The following is a 27641-nucleotide window of genomic DNA, read 5'->3' as shown; positions in this document are numbered from 1 at the left end:
TGAAATTACTAATCTGCAGGATAGTAAGGGTCTTATAATTGAAAACGACATTGACATAGTAAATGAGTTCAATGATAGTTTTGCACGGGTATTCACTGTCGAGGACACTAGTAACTTACCAGTTCTTATTACTAATTCAACATCGTCTATAACTAATATATATATAACTGAAGCTGATGTTTTGCAAAGCCTAGCTAAGCTCAAAATAAATAAATCACAGGGCCCTGATGGCATCTTACCTATAGTGTTAAAAGAGATGAGGGATATTATTTGCCGACCCTTAACATTACTGTTTCAAAAATCCTTATCTGATGGTGTGGTACCTTCTGATTGGAAGCATGCCAACATAACGCCCATTTTCAAAAAAGGGGATAGAAGTAATTTGTCAAACTATAGGCCAATCAGTCTAACTTGTATAACTGGTAAAGTTATGGAGGCTATAATCAAAGAGAAAATGGTAGATTACCTGGACTCAAATAACATTTTGAGGGATAGCCAGCATGGATTTAGGAGAGGTAGATCCTGTTTAACAAATCTGTTGGAGTTTTTTGAGGAAGCTACTCAGGAAGTTGATGATAAGAAGGCCTATGATGTCATCTATTTAGAATTCCAAAAGCATTTTGATGTTGTTCCCCACAAGAGGCTCTCACTTAAACTCAAAGCGACAGGTATTTTAGGAACTGTAGCGACTTGGATTGATAACTGGTTAACGGATAGGAAGCAACGAGTAGTTATAAGAGGCTCGATGTCACAGTGGGCCTGCGTTCATAGTGGGGTACCGCAGGGTTCAATTTTAGGACCACTTTTGTTCCTAATTTACATAAATGATATAGACACCAATATATACAGTAAACTGGTGAAATTTGCAGATGACACCAAGGTGGGTGGTGTAGCAGATACTGAACTAGCGGCTCAGCAGCTACAGCGGGATCTTAATTTAATTAGTGACTGGGCTGACACCTGGCAGATGAAATTTAACATAGACAAATGTAAGGTACTCCATGTAGGGAGCAGAAATATAAAGTACAGGTATTTTATGGGACCTACTGAAATAAAGGTAGCTGATTATGAGAAAGACCTTGGTGTGTATGTTGATGCTTCCATGTCTCATTCTCGCCAGTGTGGGGAAGCAATAAAAAAGGCCAATAGGATGTTGGGGTACATCTCCAGGTGTGTGGAGTTTAAGTCAAGGGATGTAATGCTAAGATTATACAATTCCTTGGTGAGACCTCACCTAGAATATTGTGTACAGGTTTGGTCACCATATCTTAAAAAGGACATAGCGGCCTTAGAAAAGGTGCAGCGTAGGGCCACAAGAATGATTCCTGGTCTTAGAGGAATGTCATACGAGGAAAGGTTATTTGAGCTAAATCTGTTCAGCCTCAAGCAAAGGAGACTGAGGGGGGACATGATCCAGGTCTATAAGATTCTAACAGGTTTGGATGCTGTTCAACCGAATAGTTACTTCAGCATTAGTTCAAATACAAGAACTCGTGGCCATAGGTGGAAATTAGCGGGAGAACATTTCAAACTGGATTTAAGGAAGCACTTCTTTACACAGCGTGTAGTCAGAGTATGGAATAGTCTTCCTGATAACGTAGTGCAAGCTGAATCCTTGGGTTCCTTTAAATCAGAGCTAGATAAGATTTTAACAACTCTGAGCTATTAGTTAAGTTCTCCCCAAGCGAGCTCGATGGGCCGAATGGCCTCCTCTCGTTTGTATAGTTCTTATGTTCTTATGTTCTTATGTTAACACCCATTTTCAAAAAAGGGGATAGAAGTAATTTGTCAAACTATAGGCCAATCAGTCTAACTTGTATAACTGGTAAAGTTATGGAGGCTATAATCAAAGAGAAAATGGTAGATTACCTGGACTCAAATAACATTTTGAGGGATAGCCAGCATGGATTTAGGAGAGGTAGATCCTGTTTAACAAATCTGTTGGAGTTTTTTGAGGAAGCTACTCAGGAAGTTGGTGATAAGAAGGCCTATGATGTCATCTACTTAGATTTCCAAAAGGCTTTTCATGTTGTCCCCCACAAGAGGCTCTTACTTAAACTCAAAGCGACAGGTATTTTAGGAACTGTAGCGACCTGGATTGATAACTGGTTAACAGATAGGAAGCAGCGAGTAGTTATAAGAGGCACAATGTCACAGTGGGCCTGCGTTCATAGTGGGGTACCGCAGGGTTCAATTTTAGGACCACTATTGTTCCTAATTTACATAAATGATATTGACACCAATATATACAGTAAACTGGTGAAATTTGCAGATGACACCAAGGTGGGTGGTGTAGCAGATACTGAACTAGCAGCTCAGCAGCTACAGCGGGATCTTGATTTAATTAGTGACTGGGCCGATACCTGGCAGATGAAATTTAACATAGACAAATGTAAGGTACTCCATGTAGGGAGCAGAAATATAAAGTACAGGTATTTTATGGGACCTACTGAAATAAAGGTAGCTGATTATGAGAAAGACCTTGGTGTGTATGTTGATGCTTCCATGCCTCATTCTCGCCAGTGCGAGGAAGCAATAAAAAAGAGCAATAGGATGTTGGGGTATATCTCCAGGTGTGTGGATTTTAAGTCAAGGGAGGTAATGCTAAGATTATACAATCCCTTGGTGAGACCTCACCTAGAATATTGTGTGCAGGTTTGGTCACCATATCTTAAAAAGGTCATTGCGGCCTTAGAAAAGGTGCAGCGTAGGGCCACAAGAATGATTCCTGGTCTTAGAGGAATGTCATACGAGGAAAGGTTAGTTGAGCTAAATCTGTTCAGCCTCAAGCAAAGGAGACTGAGGGGGGACATGATCCAGGTCTATAAGATTCTAACAGGTTTGGATGCTGTTCAACCGAATAGTTACTTCAGCATTAGTTCAAATACAAGAACTCGTGGCCATTGGTGGAAATTAGCGGGAGAACATTTCAAACTGGATTTAAGGAAGCACTTCTTCACACAGCGTGTAGTCAGAGTATGGAATAGTCTTCCTGATAACATAGTTCAAGCTGAATCTTATGTTCTTATAATTTGCTGTTATCCCATCATAAATCATGTCAGGATGCTTGTGTTTCATTCTTTTAAAATGTAAACATTCTATAAATGATTGACCATTGCCATCATGGTCTAACCTTCCTATCTTTATCTTAAGGGCAAGAATATATAACAAACCATATTGTCTGATCTCTTCCCCATTCTTGTTTTTAACTCATGATATCCTGATACCATGAAACAAGGCAATTTAGGCTCTATGGCCAAAGCTTGGGGTGACCGTGAAAAATAGGACAAAAGCACTGGCTAAAATAATAAATTACTAGATGTAAGCGTAAATCAAACTATTAGTAGGAGTGTCCTGCTGCACTCCCTGTCATGTTATCCTTAAACAGCACCTTCAGTCCAGGTTATGATTTTGTCAACTTCTTCCTTTGACATTCCACTTCCTGACATAGCCTCCCAGTATGGGCCAAATGTTGAGGTCGAGCACAGCCTGCTTCAGTTTTGTTTGTTTGTTTGTTTGTTTTTAGATTCTCAACACAAGCTAATCTTATTAGCTGATCTTGTCAGCCGGTATTTTACATGGTTACATAACTCAGCCTTCGGTATAGTTTCTGAGTTAGGGAAACGTAATTTAGTGAAGCAGAGTGTGGGCTTTTGGTGAACGAGGAGGCAATTTATGTGGCTAATTGCCCTCACATACTCGACATCACAGTGTGTTTGACTTTCCCAAGGAGAGCAGTTAGTTCCACCCTCTTGCCCTGCTGCGTAAAGAGGTCCTTGACAGACAAGTTCTTCATTGCCATGGTGATAATTTCCAAAAACAGGCAGCAATAAGTCCATCCTAACTTTAATAGCTACTACCAAGCATATATTTAAGTATAGTGGCGGTTTCCACCTTCCGTGTCAGGAAATATTCCATGGTTGGGAATCTACAAATGCGTGCGTCAAAGTGTGATTGCTCAGTGTGTTTTCACAGGTCTCAGGGTGGTTAAACATTTGCCTGTCTGGAATTTGCAGGGACGGGGGAGTAAAACCCTTCAGTAAGCTGCTGGAAAAGTGAGATGCCTTTATCTTGAAGGCATGCGGCCCTAGTGAAATAAATGATGCATGAAAGACCCAAGCACGTTGCACACGCCTGCCCTGCAGGGACTGCCTGGTGTCTAGTGTGCAGACTGAATCACTCAGAAACAGATGGAACCTCGCTGACACTGCACTGAAAATGACGTGCCGAAAGATGGTTCAAATCCATGTGAACTTCTTTATATGTTAATTTATCGTTATCCTTCTCATGCCTTGTAAATGAAACATATTTCATTGTAATACAAGAGACAATTATCTTGTGTAGTAAAGCAGCTGTTTTGTATCCACAAAAGGTAAAGTTCAGCCATAAGAGTCTGAATTCAGTTAGGTTACGACGGTTACCTTAAGTTTTAAAGTAAGTAACAGAACTTTTTTTGTGCTACTATTCAAATACATTTTACTCTGTGTTGATTAAAATAAAAATTACACCTATAGAAATTACACACACACACACACACACATATATTAGGGCTGTCAATAGATTAAAATATTTAATCGTGATTAATCACACAACTGTTCATAGTTAATCACAAATTAATCACAAATTGAATCATGAATTTATTCATCATTCAACATTAAGGGATTTTTTTTCAGGTGTTAATATTCTTATCAATATTAGAGTTGGCAAGGCATGATTGCTTTTTGCAAATGTATGCATTTATTATTGGAAATCAGTTACCAACAATAAACAACAACAAAGATTGTGCAAAGGTGATCAGAAACCCTTCATCACTTAAGAAAAACTCAAGCCCAACAACAGATCGGCACGTTGACCTGCTAAATATTACATATTACTTAGTTATATAACTAAGAATAGATCAAAAGTTGGCAACCTTTTTTAAAAAAAAAGCCATTTTAAGCTAAATGTCTGACCCAAGATTTACAAAGAGCCCCAATGGATAAAGGGGGTCTGATATCGGTATATATGCATTTAATACAAAAACAAAACTTGAAGTACTTACAAAAAATAAAGAAATACAATTCCGGGGGGGTGGGGGGGTGATTCTCAGTTTTAAATCACTCGAACGCATAACAGTGCAAAGGTGACTAATATCACAATATTGTTCAGTTCTGTAGCGATAATCTTCACCATCACCCAAGTTCGTTTGGCTCTGCAGCTGTCTGCCCTTCCCTCTCTACTTCACTACTTGTAACTATGCTGACCGAGCAGTGCAAAATGTCCTCACCACTCCGAACTCAGCTGGCTATAATATGTAAATTGAAGAAAATATAATAATTTTACGAAGATCTGGGAAGGCGTGATGACGATTTACTACGAAAAATATATGAAAGAATTACGAATCCCAATAAACTTAATAAGCCTACATCCAATCTCAGACATTGAAGAAAACTCCGGAAAGCATACCATTTGACCGGAGACATACTCCCGTAGAGAATGACTTTGAGGAAGATTAAATTACAGAAGTGCGCGACGGACCGCCTTATTCACATATAGCTAAAGAAATACCTAAATGAAAAATAATAATATTAATCCATAAATAATTTTACCGAGGTATTATCATTGTCACGTTCGGGCTCGGGCGAGCAGGGAAGCAGGCGACGTGCAGCCAGAACGTCAGGTAAACGGGATTTATTCACAAAGACGGACAGGCACGGACATCTACGGACAACACAACAATGACTGATCTGGGGATGACTGACTCTGACAAGGACTAAATACACTAGACAAGCTGAGGGAAACGAGCAACAGGTGAGATCCATCAGGGAAGAACACGAGGTAATGAGGGGGGCGTGGCACACATCGGGATCGTACGGAGCAGGGTGTGACAGAACCCCCCCCCCAAAGGCGCGCACACCGGGCACACCAGAGGAGAGGCGACGGACGAGACGAACCGGGAAAACAGGACCTGGAAAACAAAGCAGAACGTCAACCAAAAACAGGGAACAGAACGGAGACGCAGAACGAGAACAGGGACGAGAAGAAGGACAAGACACGACACAGAAGAAGGGGAGAAAGGCGGAACAAAAGGGCCAGGAGTGAACGAAGGAGACAAAGAGGGACGAGGAGCAGAGACAGGCGGGACAAACGGAAAGGGAGGAGGAACAAGGGGAGCACGAGGGAGCCCAGGCGGGCGACGGGCAGCGGCCGGAGGGGCCGCAGGGGAGAGGGAGGAGGGAGCAGGAGGGGACCACCCAGGGGCCAAGGGAACGGGACGAGGGAGTGACGGAGGGGACACGGAGGGAGCAGGAGGGAACACCAGTGCAGGCAGGCCAAAGGGGGAAGCCGCGGCAGGCGGAGGCGGCGTCCGACGCCCAGCCGGAGCAGGGGGGCCCAGAGGCGGCCGACATGGACCCGGAGGCGGGACCGAGGACCGGCACCGAGGATCCAGGGGGGGACCCGGAGGGGACCGCCGACCCCGAGCCGGAGGACCCGCAGGCAGCCACCTAGCCACCGCCAGGGGCCGAACGGGCGAGCCAGGGGGCAGGGCAGGCGGGACCCGGGCCCGACGCCTATGTCCCCGTCCCTTACGGGACACCGAAAGGCGGGGTCCTGGGGGGCATCAGCCTTGCCGGGGTAAGGGCGAGGGAGTCAGGAGGGAGGCAACAAGTGGGGCAGCCGGAGCCTCGGGCGTGGCCGCAGGCGGGGCAGCCGGAGCCTCGGGCGTGGCCGCAGAGGCAGAGAGGCGGCCTCAGGCAGGGCCGCGGGCAGGACGGGAGATGTGGCCTCAGGCAGGGCCACGGGCAGGACGGGAGATGCGGCCTCAGGCAGGGCCGCGGGCATGACGGGAGAGGCGGCCTCGGATGGGGCCGTGGGCGTGTGGCCAGCAGGGGGCGCCTCGGCGGGCACCTCAGGCAGAGCGGAGGCAGCTGCAGGCGTGACAGGCAGTTCAGGTGAGTGGCCAGCAGGGGGCGCCGCGGGCTGAGCGGCGTCATCCTCTGCAGGCGTGCGGCCAGCAGGGGGCGCCGTGGGCAAAGCGGCGTCCTCCTCCAGCGGTGCGGCTGCAGGTGAGCAGGGCTGGCCGGGCAGGACAGGTGAGACGGGCAGGACAGGCGAGTGGACCACAGGAGCCGCCGCGGGCAGAGTGGCATCTTCCTCCACCGGTGTGCGGCCAGCAGGGGGCGTCACGGCGGGCACCGCCATCACGCGGCCAGCTGGGGGCGCTGCGGCGGGCGCCGCCATCACACGGCCAGCTGGGGGCGCTGCGGCGGGCGCCGCCATCACACGGCCAGCTGGGGGCGCAACCGCGGCCACCTCGGACGGAGCTGCAGGCAAAGCGGCGGCCGCAGCAGCAGGTGTAGCCGCTGTCTGGGCAGGCGGGTCAGGCAGGACAGGCAGTTCAGGTGCCGGCAGGACCGGCGAGACAGGTAGTTCAGGTGCCGGCAGGACGGGCGCCGCCGTCACGTGGCCAGCATGGGGCACCTCGGGTGTGCGGCCAGCAGGGGGCGCCGCGGCGGGCGCCGCCACCACGCGGCCAGCAGGGGGCACCGCAGCGGGCGCCGCCATCACGCGGCCAGCAGGGGGCGCAACCGCGGCCACCGCGGGCAGTGCCGCAGGCAGAGCGGTGGCAGCTGCAGGGACTGCAGGCAGGTCAGGCAGGACAGGCGGGTCAGGCAGTGCTGCTGGTAGCACGGCCGCAACAGCAGCAGGCGGTGCCGCGGGCAGAGCGGCGACAGCAGCAGCAGGCGGGGCCGCGGGCAGAGCGGCGACGGCAGCTGCAACAGGCGGTGCCGCGGGCAGAGAGACGGCAGCTGCAACAGGCGGTGCCGCAGGCAGAGAGGCGGCAGCAGCAGGCAGTGCAGCCGCGGACATATCAGCGGCAGCAGCAGGCAGCGCAGCCGCAGGCAGAGCGGCGGCAACAGCAGCAGCAGGCGGTGCCGCGGGCAGGTCTGGAGCATGCAGGTCCGGAGCCGGCAGGAGGGGTGTTGAGCGCGTGGGCGCCCTCCCTTTTAGGGCTTTGGGAACCCGGGGAACGCCATCTCTTACGGCGCGAATTCCGCCGTGCCCCAGACGCTCCGGCCGATAGAAGTAAGCCTCCATCGGAGGTGACTTCTCCGGATGGGAGCTGGCCAGGCTGGTAGCGGCGGTGTCATCTCAGGCGGGGAGGAGAGAGCAGGCTCCCAGGAAGAGCGATGGAGTCTCTTCCTGCTGCTTCTCCCCTCGCTCGGTGAGCCGGCGCTGTAGCCGACGGAGGCATTTCCGGGCTTTGGTAAGCGGGTAGTCCTGCCCCGACGGGTGCTCCTTCTGGAGCAGGTCCCGGCCCTGGCTAGCCAGCTCCAGGGCTACCGGGTCCTCCTGGACCTCGGGCTGGGATTGCCAGTACACAAAGACTTGCAGCAGTCCGAGCCGGTGGTGCTCGGACTGCTGCTTCGTGCTTTCGGGGAGATCAGTCATTCTGTCACGTTCGGGCTCGGGCGAGCAGGGAAGCAGGCGACGTGCAGCCAGAACGTCAGGTAAATGGGATTTATTCACAAAGACGGACAGGCACGGACATCTACGGATAATACAACAATGACTGATCTGGGGATGACTGACTCTGACAAGGACTAAATACACTAGACAAGCTGAGGGAAAGCAGGGTGTGACAATCATAATATGTTAAAACATGAAAATGCGAATGTGTCTATCGTTTTGAGAAGAGCTACAACCTGCATAGTATTTAAGGCTAGATGTACTTTGGCGGCAACTCATTTCACATCGACAGTAACTGCAAATAACTTTGGTCTTGTCGATGGACCAATCTGACAGAGTTTTGAAGCTGAATCTGCCATTCAAAATACCTTTTTCTATATATATATAATTGATGTATAACAAAAATGTATCCTTGTTTTACATTAACAGTTACTCTTGAACCATTACATTGATTAAAGATCTCCATTCTAATTCAATATCCTCTTTGTTTATAGGGGACAGGTGCCATCTGAAGCTGAATTAAATTATTTAAGAATTGCCAAGACACTTGAAATGTATGGTGTTGATCTACATCCCGTATTTGTAAGTGTTTGCGTTTCCTATTCTGTTCAGCTATTGAAGCCACTTTAGACCTTTGTTTTTTCCCCACATTTGAATCTCCCCATTCTTGCTTCATTCTTTCTTTACAGGGAGAGAATCAGTCTGAATACTTTCTTGGATTAACACCAGTTGGAGTTGTTGTTTACAAGAACAAAACCCAAGTTGGAAAGTACTTCTGGTAGGTAATAGTCAGGAACTGGTGGTTTACCAACTGCATGCTTATAATCAAAATCAAACAATTAAAATCACACTAAAAATTTTATGTTTTTACACTGTAATAGAATTTACATGTATCGTTCATCATTGGACTGCAATTACTGAAAGAATTAAAGCCAATAAATATTAATCCTTCTTCTTAATCCTTAGGCCAAGAATAACAAAAGTACATTTCAAGGACACTCAGTTTGAGCTGCGTGTCATGGGGAAAGATGTGAGTTTTCTATTATTTATAAACAGTTAAAGCATACTGATTCTCATTTGTTTCAAAATCAAAATGAAGTATATCATTCTTTTTCATCGGATCGTATAAATTTGTGTTTTTAATGAGTACTGACAAATTTCTTTCAAATTTATTTATTGTACGCAATATAGTTCCAAACCAAAAGGGGGGTGTCATTCATTGTGTGTAGATACGTTGAGTAATGCACAGTAAGCAGGAAAAAAAAAAATTAAGTGATTATCAGTTTTTCAGATTCAGTCCTCTTCAGTCTCAGGAAGCAGAAAATGACACATCACGCGCAGCTTATGAGGTAGAAAGCAGTTTGGTCAAGCAGAGATGAGAATAAAATTGTAAAAGTGCACCTTTAGTTTATTCACTTTTTCTTTGTGCAAAAAAGTACAGTGCAGCAGATTTAGTTTGGCTGTTACACAGTTATACTGCTGTAAATCAGCAGGAATCTGTTAAAAGGAGAGAAAGCTAGAATAGAAAACGTTAGGGTCAGAAACCAAAACAAAGAACAAAACTTACTGAAAGCATTTGATCCACTTATGAGTTATTCTTTTTCAGTCCCTTCTTGTTGCTGTTTTGTGAAAGTTAATTATTTCTCTGGATATAACCATACATAGGAACTCATGAATATAAATGTTTCACGCTGTTAAGAGAAAACAAGCTTCAGTGTGGAAAACAGCAGGTAAACGGAAGGATTCCACATGGGGTTAATGAGGTAGGCGTGGTCCACACAAGGGCTGAATGGGTGATTCCGGGCGCGCCCAAGGGAAGGGGCGGATGAGACCAGGGGAACAGGACCTGGAAGACAAAAATAAGACCATCAACGGGGCACTGGAAACAGGATGGAAACACAGAACAGGCACAAGGGCAAAAGCCATGACAGGACCCGACACAAGACAGGGAACACTGACAGACAAACCAGAAAGGGAGACGCCGGGGAAGCAAAACACGGAGGAACAAAAAGGACCAGGAGTGAACAGAGGAGGCACAGAGGGACAAGGGATGGAAACAGGAGGAACAAAGGGACCAGGAGGGAACAAACCAGGAGGCAGGAAGGGAAAGGGCGGAGGAACAAGGGGAGACCGAGGGAACTCAGGTGGGCGAGGGAAGGCAGCCGCAGGGGCCACAGGCGGACGGGAGGCCTAGAAGCCTCGGGCAGAACAGAGATAAATGGAGCAGAGGTGGGCGGAGCAGCCGGAACCTTAGAAGCTGCGGGCGGAGCCGGGACAGCGGGCGGAGCCGGGACTGCAGGTGGAGCTGGCATCGGGACCTCAGGCGAAACCGCTGCAGGCAGGCAGGCTCCGGGCGAGACAGGCGGGACAAGCAGGCAAGCTGCAGGCAAGACGGGCGGGACGGGTGGAGCCGGCAAGACGGGTGGGACCTCAAGCGTGGGCGGAGGCGGGGCCGTAGCAGGCGCCTCGGGCTCAGCCGGAGGCGAGGCCGGCGCTGGAGCCCCGGGTGTAGCTGCAGGCGGAGGTGGGGCTGCAGGCGAGACTGCAGCAGGAACCTCGGGCACAGCAGGAGGCGGAGGCGGGGCTGCAGGCGGCACCGGGACGTCGGGCGGAGCCACAGCAGGGAGCTCGGGCAATGCAGCAGTAACTGCTAACTCGGGTCCAGCAGGGGGCGCAGCAGGTACCGCCGACTCGGGTCCAGCAGGGGGTGCCACAGGCACCGCCCACTCGGGTCAAGCAGGGGGCGCCGCAGCCGAAGCCTCGCTGGGCGGTGTGGTAGCCGCTGGGACTTCGGGTGTAGCAGCGGGTGGAGGCTCAGAGTCTGGCACCTCAGCCAGTGCCTCCAGGGTCGGCGCTTCCCGGTTTGGCGTCGTCCCTTTAAGGGACCGCAGGATCCGCGGGATAGCGTCCAGTGCGGCCCTGATTCCTTTAAAATCCAGGTGACTGCCCAGGAAAAGCGAGGTTGCTGGTGACGGCGGCAGCGCAGCTGTGGTAATCCCTACTGGCTGCTGAATATCGGGAGGGGTTTCTCCCGATATTCAGCGGGGAAAGGGGCTGTGGGGAGAAGGCAAGCCCCCAAAAAGATCGTCGGGGCTTCTTCCTGTCCTTTCCCCTTGCGCCTCTTCTTTCTCCTGCTTTGGTGGGTAGGCTGTGACAGAGTCGCCCCAGAGAGAGCAAGCGACTGGAGCCGTTTCTTTATCACCTTTTCCATCAGCAGCCGGAGGTTTTCGCGCACGTGTATGAGGATGTGCGCTTCCGTGAACGGGGTCATCTCCTGCAGGAGGGTCCCACTCCGGCTGGCTAAGTCCAGTATGCCAGGGTCCTTTCAGACCTCCGGCTGGTTTAACCAGTAAATCACTTCTTGCAGCAAGCCGATCCGCTGGTCATCGGCCTGCTGCGGTGAGTCGTTGTGGAGATCAGTCATTCAGTTACGTTCTGTGCGAGCAGGCGAGCGGACAAACAAGCGATCCAGCCGGGAAGGAAGGCAAACGGGGATTTATTCCATATACAGGAAGCACACGGGACAAACGTTAATGACTGATATAGGGTGACGGGCGAAAACGCGGACTAAATACACAGAATAACAAGCAGGAAACGGCTGGTAAATGGAAGGATTCCACACGGGGATAATGAGGTAGACGTGGTCCACGCGAGGACTGAACAGGTGATCGTGACATTCAGGGTGTAAAAATGACTTGCTGCTTCAGTATATACATTATATCACATAACTTTAGTTTTCTTCTTTGTAGTTTTGTCTGTCTTAAGACCTGAATATTAATAATGGAGACAGCTGATATACAAATACATGAAATACATGAAATTGCTTTGGTAATTCTTGTGGTCATTTACTGCACAGGATTTGAGCAGGACACTTTAGCTCTGAAGAACCATGATTAAGTGCCTGTATAGTACTACGGGACACTCAGGGTAACCCAAGACTGTTGTCCTGTGGAGTAGCAGCAGTGGCATTTGGAGTTACAGGAGTACAGTGCTGGGGGCAGGAAGGTAACACCTGCTCTCACCCAGGACCCAGTTCCTTTAGCCAGAACTAAATTTGATTACATCAAGTCATCCTGTTATTGAAGACTGAAATCTCTATAAAATTGATGGTGCGTACAGCAGGAGGTCTGCGAAATGCTGTGTTTAGTGGCTCATTTGGTAATAATTACAAACACTCAGGGTCTGAAATTATCTCCTGACGTGTAATTTTCCATCAGCCTGTCATCTTGGTAGACATTTGCCCCTGTAAGTTTTCCTCTGGTAACATCAAATAATCGCATCCAATCCATCTCTCATTATTTTATGCTCTTGCTGGTGAAATCTATATGTCTTTAATTAAACAGCAGAGTTTTGTCTGATGAAAAGCTCTGAAGTAAACCATTACCCCACTGTCATTACTTTGCAGTGTAATGAGACCTCATTCTTCTTTGAAGCACCCAGCAAAACAGGTTGTAAGCACCTTTGGAAGTGCTGCGTGGAGCATCACATGTTTTTCAGGTACGTGCTGCCTGTAACCCAGTTGGCAAGAAGCTGGTGTGTTTATCTTCCCCTGGAAAGCAGGCTGGTGGTCACATGATCATGCCTCATCTTAGAAATTCTCTGCTTAGGTTGGTGGTCACATGATCATACCTCATCTTAGAAATGCTCTGCTTAGGTTGGTGGTCACATGATCGCACCTCATCTTAGAAATGCTCTGCTTAGGTAGGTGGTCACATGATCATGCCTCATCCTAGAATTGTGTTCTCGTGTTTTACGTCACGTTCCATTGCTGAAGACTAGTTCAAATACTCAAGAACAGAAGTACAGAGGATTGCCCCGCCCCAAATATCAGGGATACATCGGGTGCATCCTTGCCAAATGAGAACAAACCTATGATTCATTGCCTCCCCCCACTTTGTTCTTTGGAGGCAAGTTAGCAAGACCAATCATGCCAAGACCACAAGTAAGATCTCTGCGTTCTTGGTATTGAGAAACACCCCTGCTCTGCTCAGGCTGGTGGTCACATGATCACAACCTCATCCTAGAACTGCTCTGTGATACATTCCCCAAAAGCTTCAATCATCATCTTAAATAGTTGGAACTGTTCAGTTGCATGGTTCCAACTACATAAGCTGCTAATGTAAATAACGGCATTGTTAGCAATTATGCTTTTGGGAAGCATACCCCTGGTCAGGCAGGTGGTCACATGATCAAGGTCACATGATCAAGCTCCATCCTTCTTTGTATTGCATCATTAACAAACTCTGCATTTTGTATGACCTACATTTGCTAAGGATGTCAGAGAATGAGTCCAACTCCTTGACGAGGAAACTCACCAAGCTCGGCTCTCTTGGATCAAAGCATCGCTACAGGTTAGTCAGTGTTATTTATGCAGGTGAAAAACACGAATCTGCATTCTTCTGATGTAACATAAGAACACAAGAAATTTACAAACGAGAGGAGGCCATTCGGCCCATCAAGCTTGTTTGGGGAGAACTTAACTAATAGCTCAGAGTTGTTAAAATCTTATCTAGCTCTGATTTAAAGGAACCCAGGTTTTTAGCTTGCGCTACACTAGCAGGAAGACTATTCCATACTCTAACTACACGCTGTGTAAAGAAGTGCTTCCTCAAATTCGTTTTAAAATGTTCTTCCGCTAATTTCCAGTTATGGCCATGAGTTCTAGTACTTAAACTAATATTGAAATAGCCATTTGGCTGAACAGCATCCAGACCTGTTAGAATCTTATATACCTGGATCATTACCTTACATTTATCTGTGTTAAATTTCACTGTATGTACAATCTCTGTTCTCTAAATTGTTGTAGCTGAATTTACATTTTTACCCTGGAAGAAAGAGAAAGAAATCCCAGTTATCTGTTTTTGGATACAAAGGACCTTGCTGTTCACTGAACAAACAGTGTTTCAGCACATTACATCACTTTCAGCACCTTACCACACTGTCTGGTCCATGCCATGACTGGCAACAATAATACATTAATAACATCTGTTACACATCATAGACACAATTTGTTTTCTGCACAAATTTCCAAAGGCAAAAATGCTACATGTGAGGTCAGCAGACAGAAAACATTTTTCATGCTTTATATATAAGTTATTTGTTAATTTGTAAAAGTAAGCAAGTCAAAAGTAGACAGCATGACCATGTCAACTTCTGTGTCATGCACAGTGGGAAGACTGCCTTCCAGATGGGGAAGCATCAGTCCGTTCAGCTGCCGCGGCCCGACCTGCAGGTCCAGCGGTGCCGCAGTAAGATGTACCCCAAGCGGGCCACCCCGCTGACAGGTTAGCCTCCAAGAGACAGAGACATTCCCAGTGCAGCAGCCGTCAAGCTAACACCGCTTTTCAACTTCAATCAATTTATTGATCATCATCAGCATTTTTAGACCTATTTAGCGATGTGTCTGTTGTCTTTATCAAGCTTAACATTAATTAAAAGGGCATTGCCTTAATTACTGAACTATAATGGCTATAATTGGCTATAATATTTGAGATGGAAGAATTTTAGATGGTTACCCATGGCCGTGTGGACTTCACACTTATCGGTTTTTACTGGTTATTTAAGTAGACTCCATCTCAGCTGTTGAACAATAAAGAAGCTTCTAAATAATCATATATATGAAACTAGAAATACCAAATAAACCTAGAAGTAGTATGACTCAGTAGGGTTGAGTAAACTAAAGAGACCCCACTGTCCCCTTTGCCCAAGTCCTTACCCTCCACAAATCATTTTTATTGGTCATCATGAAAACAGTCACCGCCCCTCTACAGCGTGTCTTCCCACCCAGCTGTACGATTTCCTGCCCTTTGGATCATGAAAGGTGTCATCAGTGGCAAAAATTTGCCAATGCCCACTGACCACAAGGCCGACATTGTAAGTGATGAGTCAGTCTATGAGTGGTTCAGTGCTTCCCTGTTCGATGCTGTCAGCTGCCAGCAGGGAGCGGGGGCCCATAAATCCACAGTTGGCTCATGGTTCTTTGTTAGGGAGGGCAATTGGGGGAAGAAGCTGTTTAGGTGGCCACTAGTCGGTAGTACTGAAGGCAAAGTAACTAAGATCATTTGGATTGTAACCAATGTAAAAAACAATTAAGCTGAAGTATCGAAGGTGTTTAAAGTTTTGCTGTATTTACAGTCAGTATCAAATTGTACACAGTATGTGATGCCATAAGATACATGAAACATGACAATACATAGTATAAAAAACATATGAAATATGAAATACTACAGCCTAGCATGATATACTCGGGAATCACTAGGATTATGATTTTAATGTATATTGGTTTTATTAATAAACATTTAATCTTTCATTAAGGACCAAGCAACATGAATCTATCAAATGGTAATACTGAAAGTGGAGAAGGTCAAGAAACAAGAAATAGAACTGATGACTCTTCGGCAGTAAAAAGGTGCGTAACAAAAGGTGAATTGAAATATTCAGGCGAAACTGGTTCAGGTTTTTTTGAGTAAAATCTATGTTCATTGGATCGTTCTGGCTATGTTTGCTCCAGGGTGAACATAGTGATACTGTACATTGTTGTTCTAGCAATACTTTCATAGAGTTCTGGTGAACGTAAGATATCAAGAGGCCGATATTGAGTGTTGTAGCTCTTAACACATGGTATATTTGTCATGTGCCGGTGGCAGGAACTCAGCCAGATACTGCTTAGGAGACACTTCTGGGAAACATGCATCTGTCCCCTCCTACAATGGTGCCCTTAGGTTGCACCAGTTGACCAGATTTTGGACTGATGATTTGGTGGTTCTGATTGTGCTAGATCTTCTGGAAATGAAGCCATGTGCTTTCTTGTGTTTATTAATGTGTTTTATTTTTAAAACAAAGTGTGAAAAACTGTTTAAGATGTGAAAGAGCGTTTATAATGTTACCCTTTCGAAACATTATCCCTATCGGCGTTTGAATACTGTATTTATAAGCATATACTATATTTAGCAAAGCTAAAGTTTTTCATTAGAAGAATAAGCAACTGTATGTGTATATGTTTTCCCCATAGTTGCAGAGCAAGTAAAATAGGGAATAGTCCAGAAGCACAGTCAAGAGCCCCCAGTGCACCTTGGGAAGAAAACTCGATGCAGAGGTATCCTGATCTGACTCGCCTGATACCACAGACAAAATGCAGTGGCCATTCACTCACTCTGTTTCTGGTCACATGACTGGGGAGGTAATTAGGGAATTACAAAGTGATACATAACCCATACACCCAACTTCCAACCACTTATACAGTGCAGGATTGTGGGGGAGATATACATGTTTTATTCAGTAGTCACTTTTATCCAAAACGACATACATTTTTGAGAAAACAATTGGAGCAATTGGCAATTAAGGGCCTTACTCATGGACGCAACGGTGAAATCACTAGCGACCTTCCGATCACAAGCACACACTGCTCCTAAATATATTATATGACAGTTATATTCATATGTCCAGTTGTGTTTATCTGAAGGTTAAAGTTTTAAGGATTATGAAGCAGCAGACCGATCGTCAGCGGCCAAAACTACCTCCAGGCACATGGAACGTAACGTAAGGAATGTAAGGAGCCTGAGCTGGTGCGGGAGATAGAGAGATGCCGACTAGATATAATTGGACTCACCTCGACTTTTGGCTCGGACTCTGGAACCAAACCCCTGGAGAGGGGCTGAATTCTATTCCATTCTGGAGTGGCCCGTGCTGAAAGACTCTGGGCAGGGGTGGGGCTACTTGTAGTCATCCAGTTTGGTGCCAATGCATTGGCGTTTACACCGGTAGATTAGAGGGTCACCTCCCTTCGACTTCGTGTCTGGGGACGAGCTCTGACTGTCGTTTGGGGGGCTCCCATTCTGTGTGTCTATGTCTTTTCGAACCTGTGCAGTAAAAAGACCACTCTAGGCTTGATACGACTTTTACCCCTTGATATGGAGTTTTACCCTGAGCTATATGCTGTCTTCTGACCGTGACTGGGAGCTCTGGAATATGACAAGACATTTAATGCTCCGCCAGAAGAGGGCAACTTAAAATGCGGGTGCCTCAGCTGGCCTTGGCATAAGCACCTCCCACGCACCTGCAGATCTCTGCTGAACCAGCTGTGAGGAGGCCTACAAGACAAGGTGATCAGGGGGAGCCGAAGACTCCGGGGAGAGCAGTATGACAGCGCATGCTGTGTAATGAATGACAGACTCGTGAGGACGCTCTTATTGTGCCTTGTGACTCATGGACCTCAGGAGACTCATGGGAACTGTGTATTTGTTAGTTGTGGTGTTTCACAGCATTCAGTTACTGACTCAAAGTATACTTTATTATTTTATTGATCCATCTATGGTCCCAACCAGCATATCCTTGATTTAAAGAATACAGTATAGAATAATAAATTCAAATAAATGAAATTTAAATAATTTAAAAAAGATATTGTAAAGCAGCAGAAAATAAGCATGAGTCCAACTCAATTCTGAATGGCAGCTCTAGTTTTTTTTTCTTACATCTTCCCAACGTGTGAGCGTATTAAAACACTCCACTGCTGCCCCCTTGTGGTGAGTGAAGTGAGCCTGGTGTGAGCTTATGGTTCAAGTAAAAATAAAAATAGAAATACTACAGTTTGGATCTTAATTTGTTTTCACATTTGACTGTCAATGTATATTCAAGTAATTTCTATCTATCTATCTATCTATCTATCATCTATCTATCTTTGGTCTTCTTATTTGATGAAATAGTGCCTACAGTCAGTGTTTTTAGGAAATACTGAAAAAAATGTTTTTTGAATGTACATTTTTATTTGATTTTTTAAAAAAATGACAGGTCTGCCTTTCTGCTTTCATGTGAAATTTTAACAATTTTGGCCAGTTGACCAGACATGACTGTTCAACACTTTATGGAATTTACACAAGATAACCCCTGTAGTGAGATCACCTGCAACAGGGACCTCAGGGGACATTTTCCTATAAGGCACCTTTTTCCTGACCGAAGGAATGGTACTATTTCAAATTAGACAAAATACTGCCTTTCATGTGTTTATGATTCCCAAAGCTTGTTCCAGGGCACCGAGAACAGTAAAACAACAGTGATGTTTGACTGTGTGTTTCTTATTTGCCGCCAACAGCTTGTACAACTCTGCCAGTGAAAGAAACAAATCGTCAAAATTCCCGGCGGTGAAGCGACATACTGCATCTGGTGGGAGCGAGAACGAGCCATCTCAGCCAGGCAGACGCAGGTACGCCGCTCTCAGTAACCCACCTGCCTGCACCGTCTGTGGAGCTAGTCTGCCACCCCTGACCGTGGGCTAACACGCATATCAACTTTCATGTCCACCTTAAACAGTCAGCATTCTTTATTGTGGACAGGGAAAAAATGAAGCTTCATGAATCATTTGCTGTATTTTCTGACCCCACTAGATGGTGCCCTCTGTTCAAAAAAGGGCAAAAAGCATGTCCCAAAGTAAACCAAAAACACCATCTAGTAGGGTAAAAAAATACAGCAAATGCTTCATAAGGCGTCATTTTGTCCATCACTGCTTTATGGGTATCATCATTTCCAGCTGCTGTTCACCAAAACACCTTTGCACTAATGGCCACCATCCAGAATTTTAATCAATAATATTCTGTCTTTAAAGTATCCTGCCTTATGAACGAGTATAGCTGGATGGTCATAGCTCTGTCTGTATTTGAAAATGGAACATGAAGAATATATAGGAATATATAGTCACCAGCCACTTTTTTAGGTACACCTTGCTATCAGGTTGGACCCCCTTGTGCCTTCAGTACTACCTTAATTCTTCATGGCATAAATTCTACAAGGTTTGATCCATGTCGACATGACAGCACCACACAGTTGCTGCAGACTTGTTGGCTGCACCTTAATGATACTCCCATTCCACCACATCCCGTGGGTGCTGGATTGGGATCTGGTGACTATGGAGGCCATTTGAGTACATTGAACTCATTGCCATATTCAATAATCAGTCTGAGATGATATGAATTTTGTGACTGAATTGTTGATATACAGTATGGCATGATGTATCCATGATTTCATGTTGTTTACACAAAATTCTGACCCTAGTGAGACTCATCAGGCAACGTTTTTCTAATCTTCTGTTGTCCACTTCTGGTGAGCCCATGCTCACTGTAGACTCAATTTCCTGTTCTTAGCCTAGCAGAAGTGGCACCAGGCGCTTGTGATCCAGAGGTCATTGGTTCAAATCCCAGGGTCAGCAGAGTGATTTCACCATTGGGCTAATGAGCAAGGCCGTCAACCCCTGATTGTTCCAGGGAGTGTATAAGAAGCATCTGCTAAATAAATAAAATGTAGTCACTTCACTGGAATAAGGGGAATGTTCTGGGCATTTTATCTAAGCACACTGATAACTTAACATCTCATTCCTGTGTTGTAGGAAGGGCCATTCTCAGGAGAATCCTCAGCAGCAGAAGAGAAGGTAGGGCTTTGGACAAGAGCTGCTGTCCACATTTTTGCTCCCTCCAAGCTTCCTGTGGACTGTCTGACAGGGAGCTGGGAGGGAACAAAATGTGGACTGTCTTTGGGTCCCCAAGGACCAAATTGGAAAACATTGCCTTGCAGGATTAGTCAAAATGTTCTTTTTTTCTGCTCTACTTTTTTTAGGTCACGTTCCCGTGGCTACACCAGCAGTGGCAGCGAGTCCGAAAGCTCCAGCAGGGACCATCGGAAAAAGAACAGGTGAGTCAGTGTGAGAAAGGTGACCAGTGGGCCTGTGAACCTCTCTTAATGTGCAATGGTGGGTGGAAGGGAATGAAAAAAAATTAAATACTCATAGTTACATTGGTCTGTGTCAGAGAACTGTTATTGATAATGGACAAATATAACTTCAATATCCTAACAGCATTTTAACCAAATATAACTTCATTCTCCTAACAGCATTTTAAATAAATGATGCATGTGAATCATACACAAATGGCTATCCATCCATACACAGAGTACAACCATTCTCCTCAACTGCTCATCCAGTACAGAATTCCAGCATTACCTAGAAGCCTATCTTAGGAAGCACAGGGCACAAGGCAGGGGACACCCTGGAGAAGAACTCAGTCCATCAAAGGGCACAATACAGGGGGACCCCCTGCACAGGAAGTCAGTCCATCAAAGGGCATAATACAGGGGGACTCCCTGGACAGGAAGTCAGTCCATCAAAGGGCACAATAAAGGGGGGCCCCTTGGACAGGAAGTCAGTCCATCAAAGGGCACAGGACAGGGGGACCCCCTGGACAGGAAGTCAGTCCATCAACGGGCGCAAGGCAGGGGGACCCCCTGGACAGGAAGTCAGTCTGTTAAAGAGTGAATACATGTTTTGTTTAAACTTTTGATTCACAAAATGGAGAAACTAGAGAATAATTGTTGTTATTTGTACTGAGGTCTGCTCATATACATATGGGTCCATGTTTCTCCCAGGTCACGACAGGAAAATGAGATGGTGGATTCTGGTCCTCAGTGGGAAGCTGTGCTTCGCCGACAGAAGGAGAGATCGCAGAACGACCCCAGCCACCGCAGATCCAGGCACCGCTCACGATCGTGAGAGCTTTAAAAACAATATCACAATAGTCATGACATTTCACAAAAGCTCTTTGGGAGTGCTATTACGTTGAAGAAGTGTTAAAGTAGCGTTTCTCAATCCAGGCCTCAGGGAGCTTCAGTCAGTCCATGTTTGTGCTCCCTCCCATCCCTGCTAGACAATCAACAGATAGGAACAAAAACATGGACTCTCTGGGGTTCTCTGAGGACTGGGTTCAGAAACACCATGTTAAAGCAACAGTAATTTTTTAAATGAGCATGTCTCCCTCTAGTGGTGAAATTAGCAAAATATTTCCATTTATTTCGGCATATTAAGTGACTGTTTTTATAATTGGTTTCAATATCAGTAAACATCTTTAGAATTTGAACATTTTTATATGTGTATTTTATGTGGCTCATGTCACTAAACTGCTGGTGATGTTTCAATTATAATTGAAAAGCAATTTAGCATGATTCAACTCTTAGTATAACTTTAGATAGCAGTATTATGTAATACATAACTGAATATATATATATATATATTTATCTTTGCATAACTACAAACATTATAGTTATATCACAGTATGAACTTATGCAAGGAAGTAGGAGTTTAGACACAAAGCAACAGTGTCATAATTTGCCCTTGTGTTTGTCCATCTGCCTAGAAATGAAGGTGACTAAAACCTAAGCTTTTCCTGTGAATTCTCATTATCTTACAGGAGAAGCCCTGATGTCCATGCAAAAGAGCAGCTGTGGAAGCACATTCAGTAAGTCTGAGGTACTGACTCCAAATCACTTTGGGGAAGAGGAGTGAACTCTGAGGGCCTGCCTCTCTTTCAGGAAAGAGTATGTGGATCCCTCTGGCCTTACAGAAGAACAGCTGAAAGAAATCCCCTACAAGAAGGTCGAGTAAGTAATACCTGTGACTGAACTTAATCACATAACCGTCCATCCATCCATCCATCCATCCATCCATGCATCCATACATACATCCAACTTCCAATCATCAATACAGTACAGGGTTGTCATTTGAATAAACAGTAATGTATCTTGAATTTAAAACTGTTATATCGATTTAATTTCTAAACCCAATCCTCGTAACTTGTCAGCCTTAATTATATGCAAAGCAAGGAAAATTATACATTTAAATGGGACAAAAAAGGATGTTTACACAGCAATATAAACTTTCATTATATTGAATATAAATTATTCTACATGGCTTCAATGTGTTCTTGCAAATGTAGCTTAAGTTATAGATTATATCCTAATCAATTTATTCATCAAACAAGATGCATAATTTCCAGAATTAATTCTTATCATATATTCATAAAAGGATGAAGGGATTTAAATACTAGGAAACTCTGCAGTCTGGTTGTGAAAAAGAAATTCCGATTGATTAGTTCCTATGATGCGGAATTATGCTGTTCTGGGGGTTTTGGTCACTTGTCCCTATTGCAGTAGCTAAGGGCTCTTATTTGTCAACGGCTGTTTCAGAACTCAAGGTGATCCGATCCGCATCCGTCATTCACATTCTCCCAGAAGCTTCCGCCAGTACAGGAGATCGCAGTGTTCTGATGGGGAAAGATCCGTGCTCTCAGAAGTCAAGTACGTGTTAAACAACATGGCATTTACTCTCTGAGATGTAGATTTACCAACCAAGTATGCTTACATATTGTCGCTGTCTGATGAAAAACACACATGTCCACTTTTTGACAATTGTAACTTTTTACAATAGACACCCTTTGTCTACTACATTCGATATCTAATTGATTAATGAAAATGTTTTACAAAGTCATCTATTTAGATAGTATTTCTGTTTGTACTAATTAAGATTTGTATTCATGATCATTGTTTTGTTTGTATGCATTATATTGCTTTTAACAACTTAACATTGATAGCTTTAGCTAGCTAACTGACATCATTATTAATTGTGAATGTAACATGAGATTACTTTGGATCTTGTTGAAACTGATATATTTGCCTCCCTAAAAAAAATCCACCGCGGGTCCATTTAGAACATTAAATAGTTTGCTAATGGCTGTGTAAGCATATGTTGCTATTCGTGGTACTACGCGGTTCTTATTGCATTGTTTTATGTTTATTTTGTAAAGTAGTTTATGAGAAAATGTGTTTTCTTTTGCTCCCGAAGTAACGCATTTTTGGAGATAAGTGTTTTTTATTGGACAGTTTTGATACTTAATCAGTGTAGGACCCTGTGTGTTGATGTCTGCGGAGTCCATCCAATGACCTTTATCCGCCGTCCTTTCTAAGTTCCCAGACGGATCTGGTGGCCCCCCTGCCGGTGACTCGCACGGCCGACATCCCAGGATCCAGCGTGTTGTCCACTCGGGTCAGTTTCCGCATCTGACCTGCTGCTTCTGGCTCCCGTTGCTGCAGCCATGACAGAAATTTGCCTGCATTATTCTGCTTGCTAACCAAGGTGGTCGTAGAACCTACCGAGATGGGTAATTAATAAAAAGAAGCCAAACCCTGTGATATGTTCAGGGAGAGCAGGGAAGCTGAAAATGCTGATATATACCACGGTGAGTGTAAGTAAACATACTCCTAGCAATGAACAGTCATAGTGACACTGATAAGGTGCAACCTGAACATCCATCCATTCATCCATCTTCCAAACCGCTTATCCTTCTGGTCACAGGGGTCCGGAGCCTCCAACCTGAACATATTTATTCTTTAAGGAGAGTGACCTGCAAGCTCCATAATTTACAATTAGTGTCATAAGATAGAATCTTCAAACAGAAAAGCTAAAGACCAATAAAGACATTTCCCTATATAGCCTGTCCCTGGGTTAAGAACACCCGACTTAGAGACAGCTTGTACTGATGAACTGACTGCCATTAAGCCTAATTCTTTAAATTCTGGGTTAAATACAATGGTTCGTAATGACGAACGCACGTGGAATTTTGTGACACTCATGAAAACAAGGCGGGGCTTCAGTTTATCGGTACATTACAGTACCGTCAGTGACAGAACAACTGCACACAAGGCCCCGGGGCAAAACACTGATCGCCCCCCCCCCCCCGCCCCCGCACACACGCACACACACACACACACATGCACGCATACGTATATGTGGTGGCGCAGAAACGAGTTTTAAAGTGTGGGTGCAAGAACACAAAAACCTTAACAAGAGAATTCGACTGTTACTCACAAAAACTGTAAAGTTTTAGTGGCTAAATTGCATTTTCTACGCCTTTTCAGACAGGAGGAGATTTGTTTGGCTATGCCTAGAAAACAACGTTGTTACCAGAGTTTTACCAAGGACAAAAATTCCACCTCCAGCTGCCTGCCCATCTCATCCATTTCTGTTGCAAAAATTACAGTGTATTGTGTAAGTGAATAGGGTATAGGTTAATTAGAGTGCACGCACCGTGTTTCTCATTCTCATAATGTGTCCATGCATCCAGGTATATCCAGTTCAAATGTCATGTAATAATAATAATAATAGATTTTATTTGTAACGCATTTTACATTTAAAATAAATCTCAAAGTGCCACAAAATAAGTCATCCTAAAAAAGTGAAAAAAACACATATTAAAACAACAATTAAAACAAGCAAGTAGATCAATAATTAAGAAACCTGTAGCCTGCAAAATTAATAAAAATCCATAAGTTCTATTAAAAAGAAATGTCTTAAGTCCTTTTTTGAATAGTCTGTGGTGCCCTCAAATGGTCTGGGAGGGTGTTCCATAGTCGAGGGGCGGCAGAACAGAAGGCCCGATCACCCATGGTGCTGAGTTTGGTCCTGGGAAATAGGAGACGATTTGCATTTGTAGATCGTCGAGACCGTGTTGAGGTTAGGGGGGTAAGTAGTTCTTTTAAGTAAAGGGGGGCATTTCCATGGATGCATTGGTGAGTGATAAGGGAAACCTTGTATTCAATCCTTGCAGAAATGAGAAGCCAGTGCAGTGACTGAAGAATGGGTGTAATGTGTTCATATTTTCAAACTCTCATCAGAATCCTTGCTGCACTGTTTTGTACATATTGAAGATGTTTGTTGGGCATTCCTATGAGAAGTGCATTGCAGTAGTCGATTCTAGAGGAGATAAAGGCGTGAACCAGTTTTTCAGCATCTGGCAAGGTGAGAGTAGGAAAGAGTTTTGCAATATTTCTGAGGTGGTGGAATGAAGTCTTGCAGAGATGTTTAACATGAGCTTCAATAGTAAGTTGAGGATCAAATCTAACACCAAGGTTGATGAGGCAAGGGAAATGTCATGACCGGAGACTGTAATGCTCGGTATGGAGGCTAACTGAAGCTGATGCGGGGTACCAACCAAGATTACTTCAGTTTTAGAGCAGTTTAACTGGAGAAAATTTTGTTTCAGCCACACACTGATCTCCTCAAGACAGATGCTGAGTTTCGATGGCGGTGATGGTGATGGTGAAGATGATGCTGCAGAGGAGTATTTATCAGTTTTCATGTAAAGCTGTGTGTCATCAGCATAACAGTGAAATGAAATTCCATAGCAACTAATGGTTTGGCCAAGAGGGAGCATGTATAAAGTGAAAAGGATGGGGCTGAGAACTGACCCCTGGGGGACTCCACAGGTCACAGTGTGTGTCCGGGACCTTGCTTTTCCAAGGAAAATGTACTCTGTTCTGTCTGTAAGATAAGATTGAAACCAAGACCAGGCAGTGTCTGTTAGTCCAATGGTGTGATGTAACCGATTGAGGAGTATATCATGGTCAATAGTGTCGAAGGCAGCAGATAAATCAAGAAGAACTAGTAGAGAAAGTGAGCCAGCATCAGCAAGTCATTTGTGACTCTAATCAAAGCTGTTTCTGTGCTATGGGCAGAGTGAAAACCAGACTGAAATTTTTCAAAGAGGTTGTTGTATTTGAGGTGATCCTGAATATAGATGGCAACTACTTTCTCCAGTACTTTAGTGAGAAATGGAAGGTTGGAGATAGGCCTATAGTTGGCAAAAACTTCTGGATCAAGAGTTTTTTGAGAAGTGGTTGGATTATAGCGGTTTTTAAAGCAGATGGAATGTAGTCAGCCTGGAGGGATTGGTTAATGATTGTGGTGATAAAAGGAGTGATGGCAGAGATGTTTGCTTTCACCAAGGCTGTAGGAAAGGGATCCAGAGCACAGGTGGAGGGCTTCATCTTCCTAATAATTTCTTCAACCTCTTGTTGTGAAACTTCTAGGAAGCAGTCGAGAGGCTGGGCAATCTCAGGCCGTGGATTGATGGTCAGAACAGATAGATCTGGGGGACTTGGAAAGGCCGAGCAAATTGAGTTGATTTTTGCTTTGAAGAAGGTCATAAAATCATTACAGCGCTCTATAGGAGTTTCTGGTTGGAGAAGTTGATTTACAGTGGAGAACAGCTGCTTAGAATTTCCATGGATGTTTTTAATGACATTTGAATAAAACTGAGACCGTGCCTCTCTAAGGGACTTTGAGTATGCCTTTTGATGTTCCCAAAAGGCCAGCTTGTGGACAGTGAGACCAGTAGTATTGTGACGCTGCTCAAGGGCACGCCCAGCTACCTTCATTTTTCGTAGCTCATTCGTAAACCAGGGTGCTGAGCGAGAGAATGTAACTGCTCTGGATTTGACAGGGGCATGGAGATCCAATATACTGCTCAGGGTGTTACGAGCCCCAGTCTAGGGTTGGGGTGTAACAGAATGGAAGGGAAAGGGAAAGGGGAATAAGGGAAACACAGGGTGTGGTGCACAAGGGAACACACATGGACAAAGGGGTATTTTTTTGTATTTTTCTGATTTTATTTACACGCGAACAAATAAACCCGGTGCAAAAGGACTCAGGAGTGATTATAGCCAAAATAACAAACAGAAAACCCAGCCTCTGAACGCAACCCAAATCTGACTTAACTACGTGCAAGAGACATCAAAGAACAAAAACAACAAGTACTACATCTCACTCCCTAACTAAACAACAGCATGCACGAAAACCCCCAAAATAAATATGGCAACCACTCCCTACACACCTAACAAACACACAGAACATACACAGGGCAAAGCTTCAGAATCCGAGGGGCGCGCGAAGACATAAACCAAAAACCAGGCAAGAGATCGAAACCAAAAAGCAAACAAACCAAGGCAGAAGTACAGAAAGGGGCAAAGCGAGTAATCGTAAACCATTAAACCGAAACTGTCATACACAATAGTCAAATCAAAGAAAGCAAACCAACAGTAATCCAAAAATGAGGCAACCTTATGGTCAGACACACTAAAATCATATATTAATAAATTGCTGACAAGGGCAGAGTTGCTAATGACCAAATCGAGCGTGTGCCCCCTAGTATGCGTGGGGACATACTAGGGGGCATATAGCCTAACTTTTTATACAATTTAGACAGCACAGAATCATTAACCTACTTTAACGCATTTATTTATACAACCACATACTTCCCACATTTTGACATCAGTGATGCAGTGAAGATACAGTCTCTTTATTTCTTGACGCCAACCCTCCCCATTAATCCAGGCTTGCTCCCTTAAGTGGCTGGGTTAGGCTAAACTATATACATATTTACAAAGACTACAATAAAACATCCCGAAATATGTAGTCTAACAAAACGCAGTTTAAAGAAGGTAGCCTACCTGGCAAAATTGCAAACAAACAAATTAAAAGGCCCATGGCATATAATCGGGCTATAGCAAACAAAAAGCAGTTTTTAAGAACGTAACCTACATGG

The 27641-nt window shown here is 44.9% G+C and overlaps 1 protein-coding gene across 4 annotated transcripts in view; it reads left to right on the top strand.

The window, feature by feature from the left end:
* epb41l4a (erythrocyte membrane protein band 4.1 like 4A) overlaps nt 1–27641 on the top strand; it is a 128342-nt gene that overhangs the window by 54959 nt on the left and 45742 nt on the right. For 3 of the 4 annotated variants that reach the window (XM_072714884.1, XM_023796924.2, XM_023796916.2), the window contains exons 7-22: nt 8946–9033; nt 9141–9229; nt 9418–9481; nt 12857–12948; nt 13725–13802; nt 14620–14735; nt 15766–15859; nt 16463–16546; nt 18539–18649; nt 19826–19867; nt 20053–20127; nt 20857–20976; nt 21675–21722; nt 21796–21864; nt 22450–22560; nt 23227–23305. In XM_072714884.1, the coding sequence (XP_072570985.1) occupies nt 8946–9033; nt 9141–9229; nt 9418–9481; nt 12857–12948; nt 13725–13802; nt 14620–14735; nt 15766–15859; nt 16463–16546; nt 18539–18649; nt 19826–19867; nt 20053–20127; nt 20857–20976; nt 21675–21722; nt 21796–21864; nt 22450–22560; nt 23227–23305 (1360 nt within the window). Of the gene's footprint in view, nt 1–8945; nt 9034–9140; nt 9230–9417; nt 9482–12856; nt 12949–13724; nt 13803–14619; nt 14736–15765; nt 15860–16462; nt 16547–18538; nt 18650–19825; nt 19868–20052; nt 20128–20856; nt 20977–21674; nt 21723–21795; nt 21865–22449; nt 22561–23226; nt 23306–24177; nt 24308–27641 lie in introns of all 4 variants that reach the window. The other variant, XR_011992453.1, reaches the window with a different exon arrangement.

This window comes from Paramormyrops kingsleyae, chromosome 7 (genome assembly GCF_048594095.1).
Source record: "Paramormyrops kingsleyae isolate MSU_618 chromosome 7, PKINGS_0.4, whole genome shotgun sequence".
In the NCBI taxonomy this organism is placed as follows: domain Eukaryota; kingdom Metazoa; phylum Chordata; class Actinopteri; order Osteoglossiformes; family Mormyridae; genus Paramormyrops; species Paramormyrops kingsleyae.
This window is presented reverse-complemented; position numbering and strand designations above follow the sequence as displayed.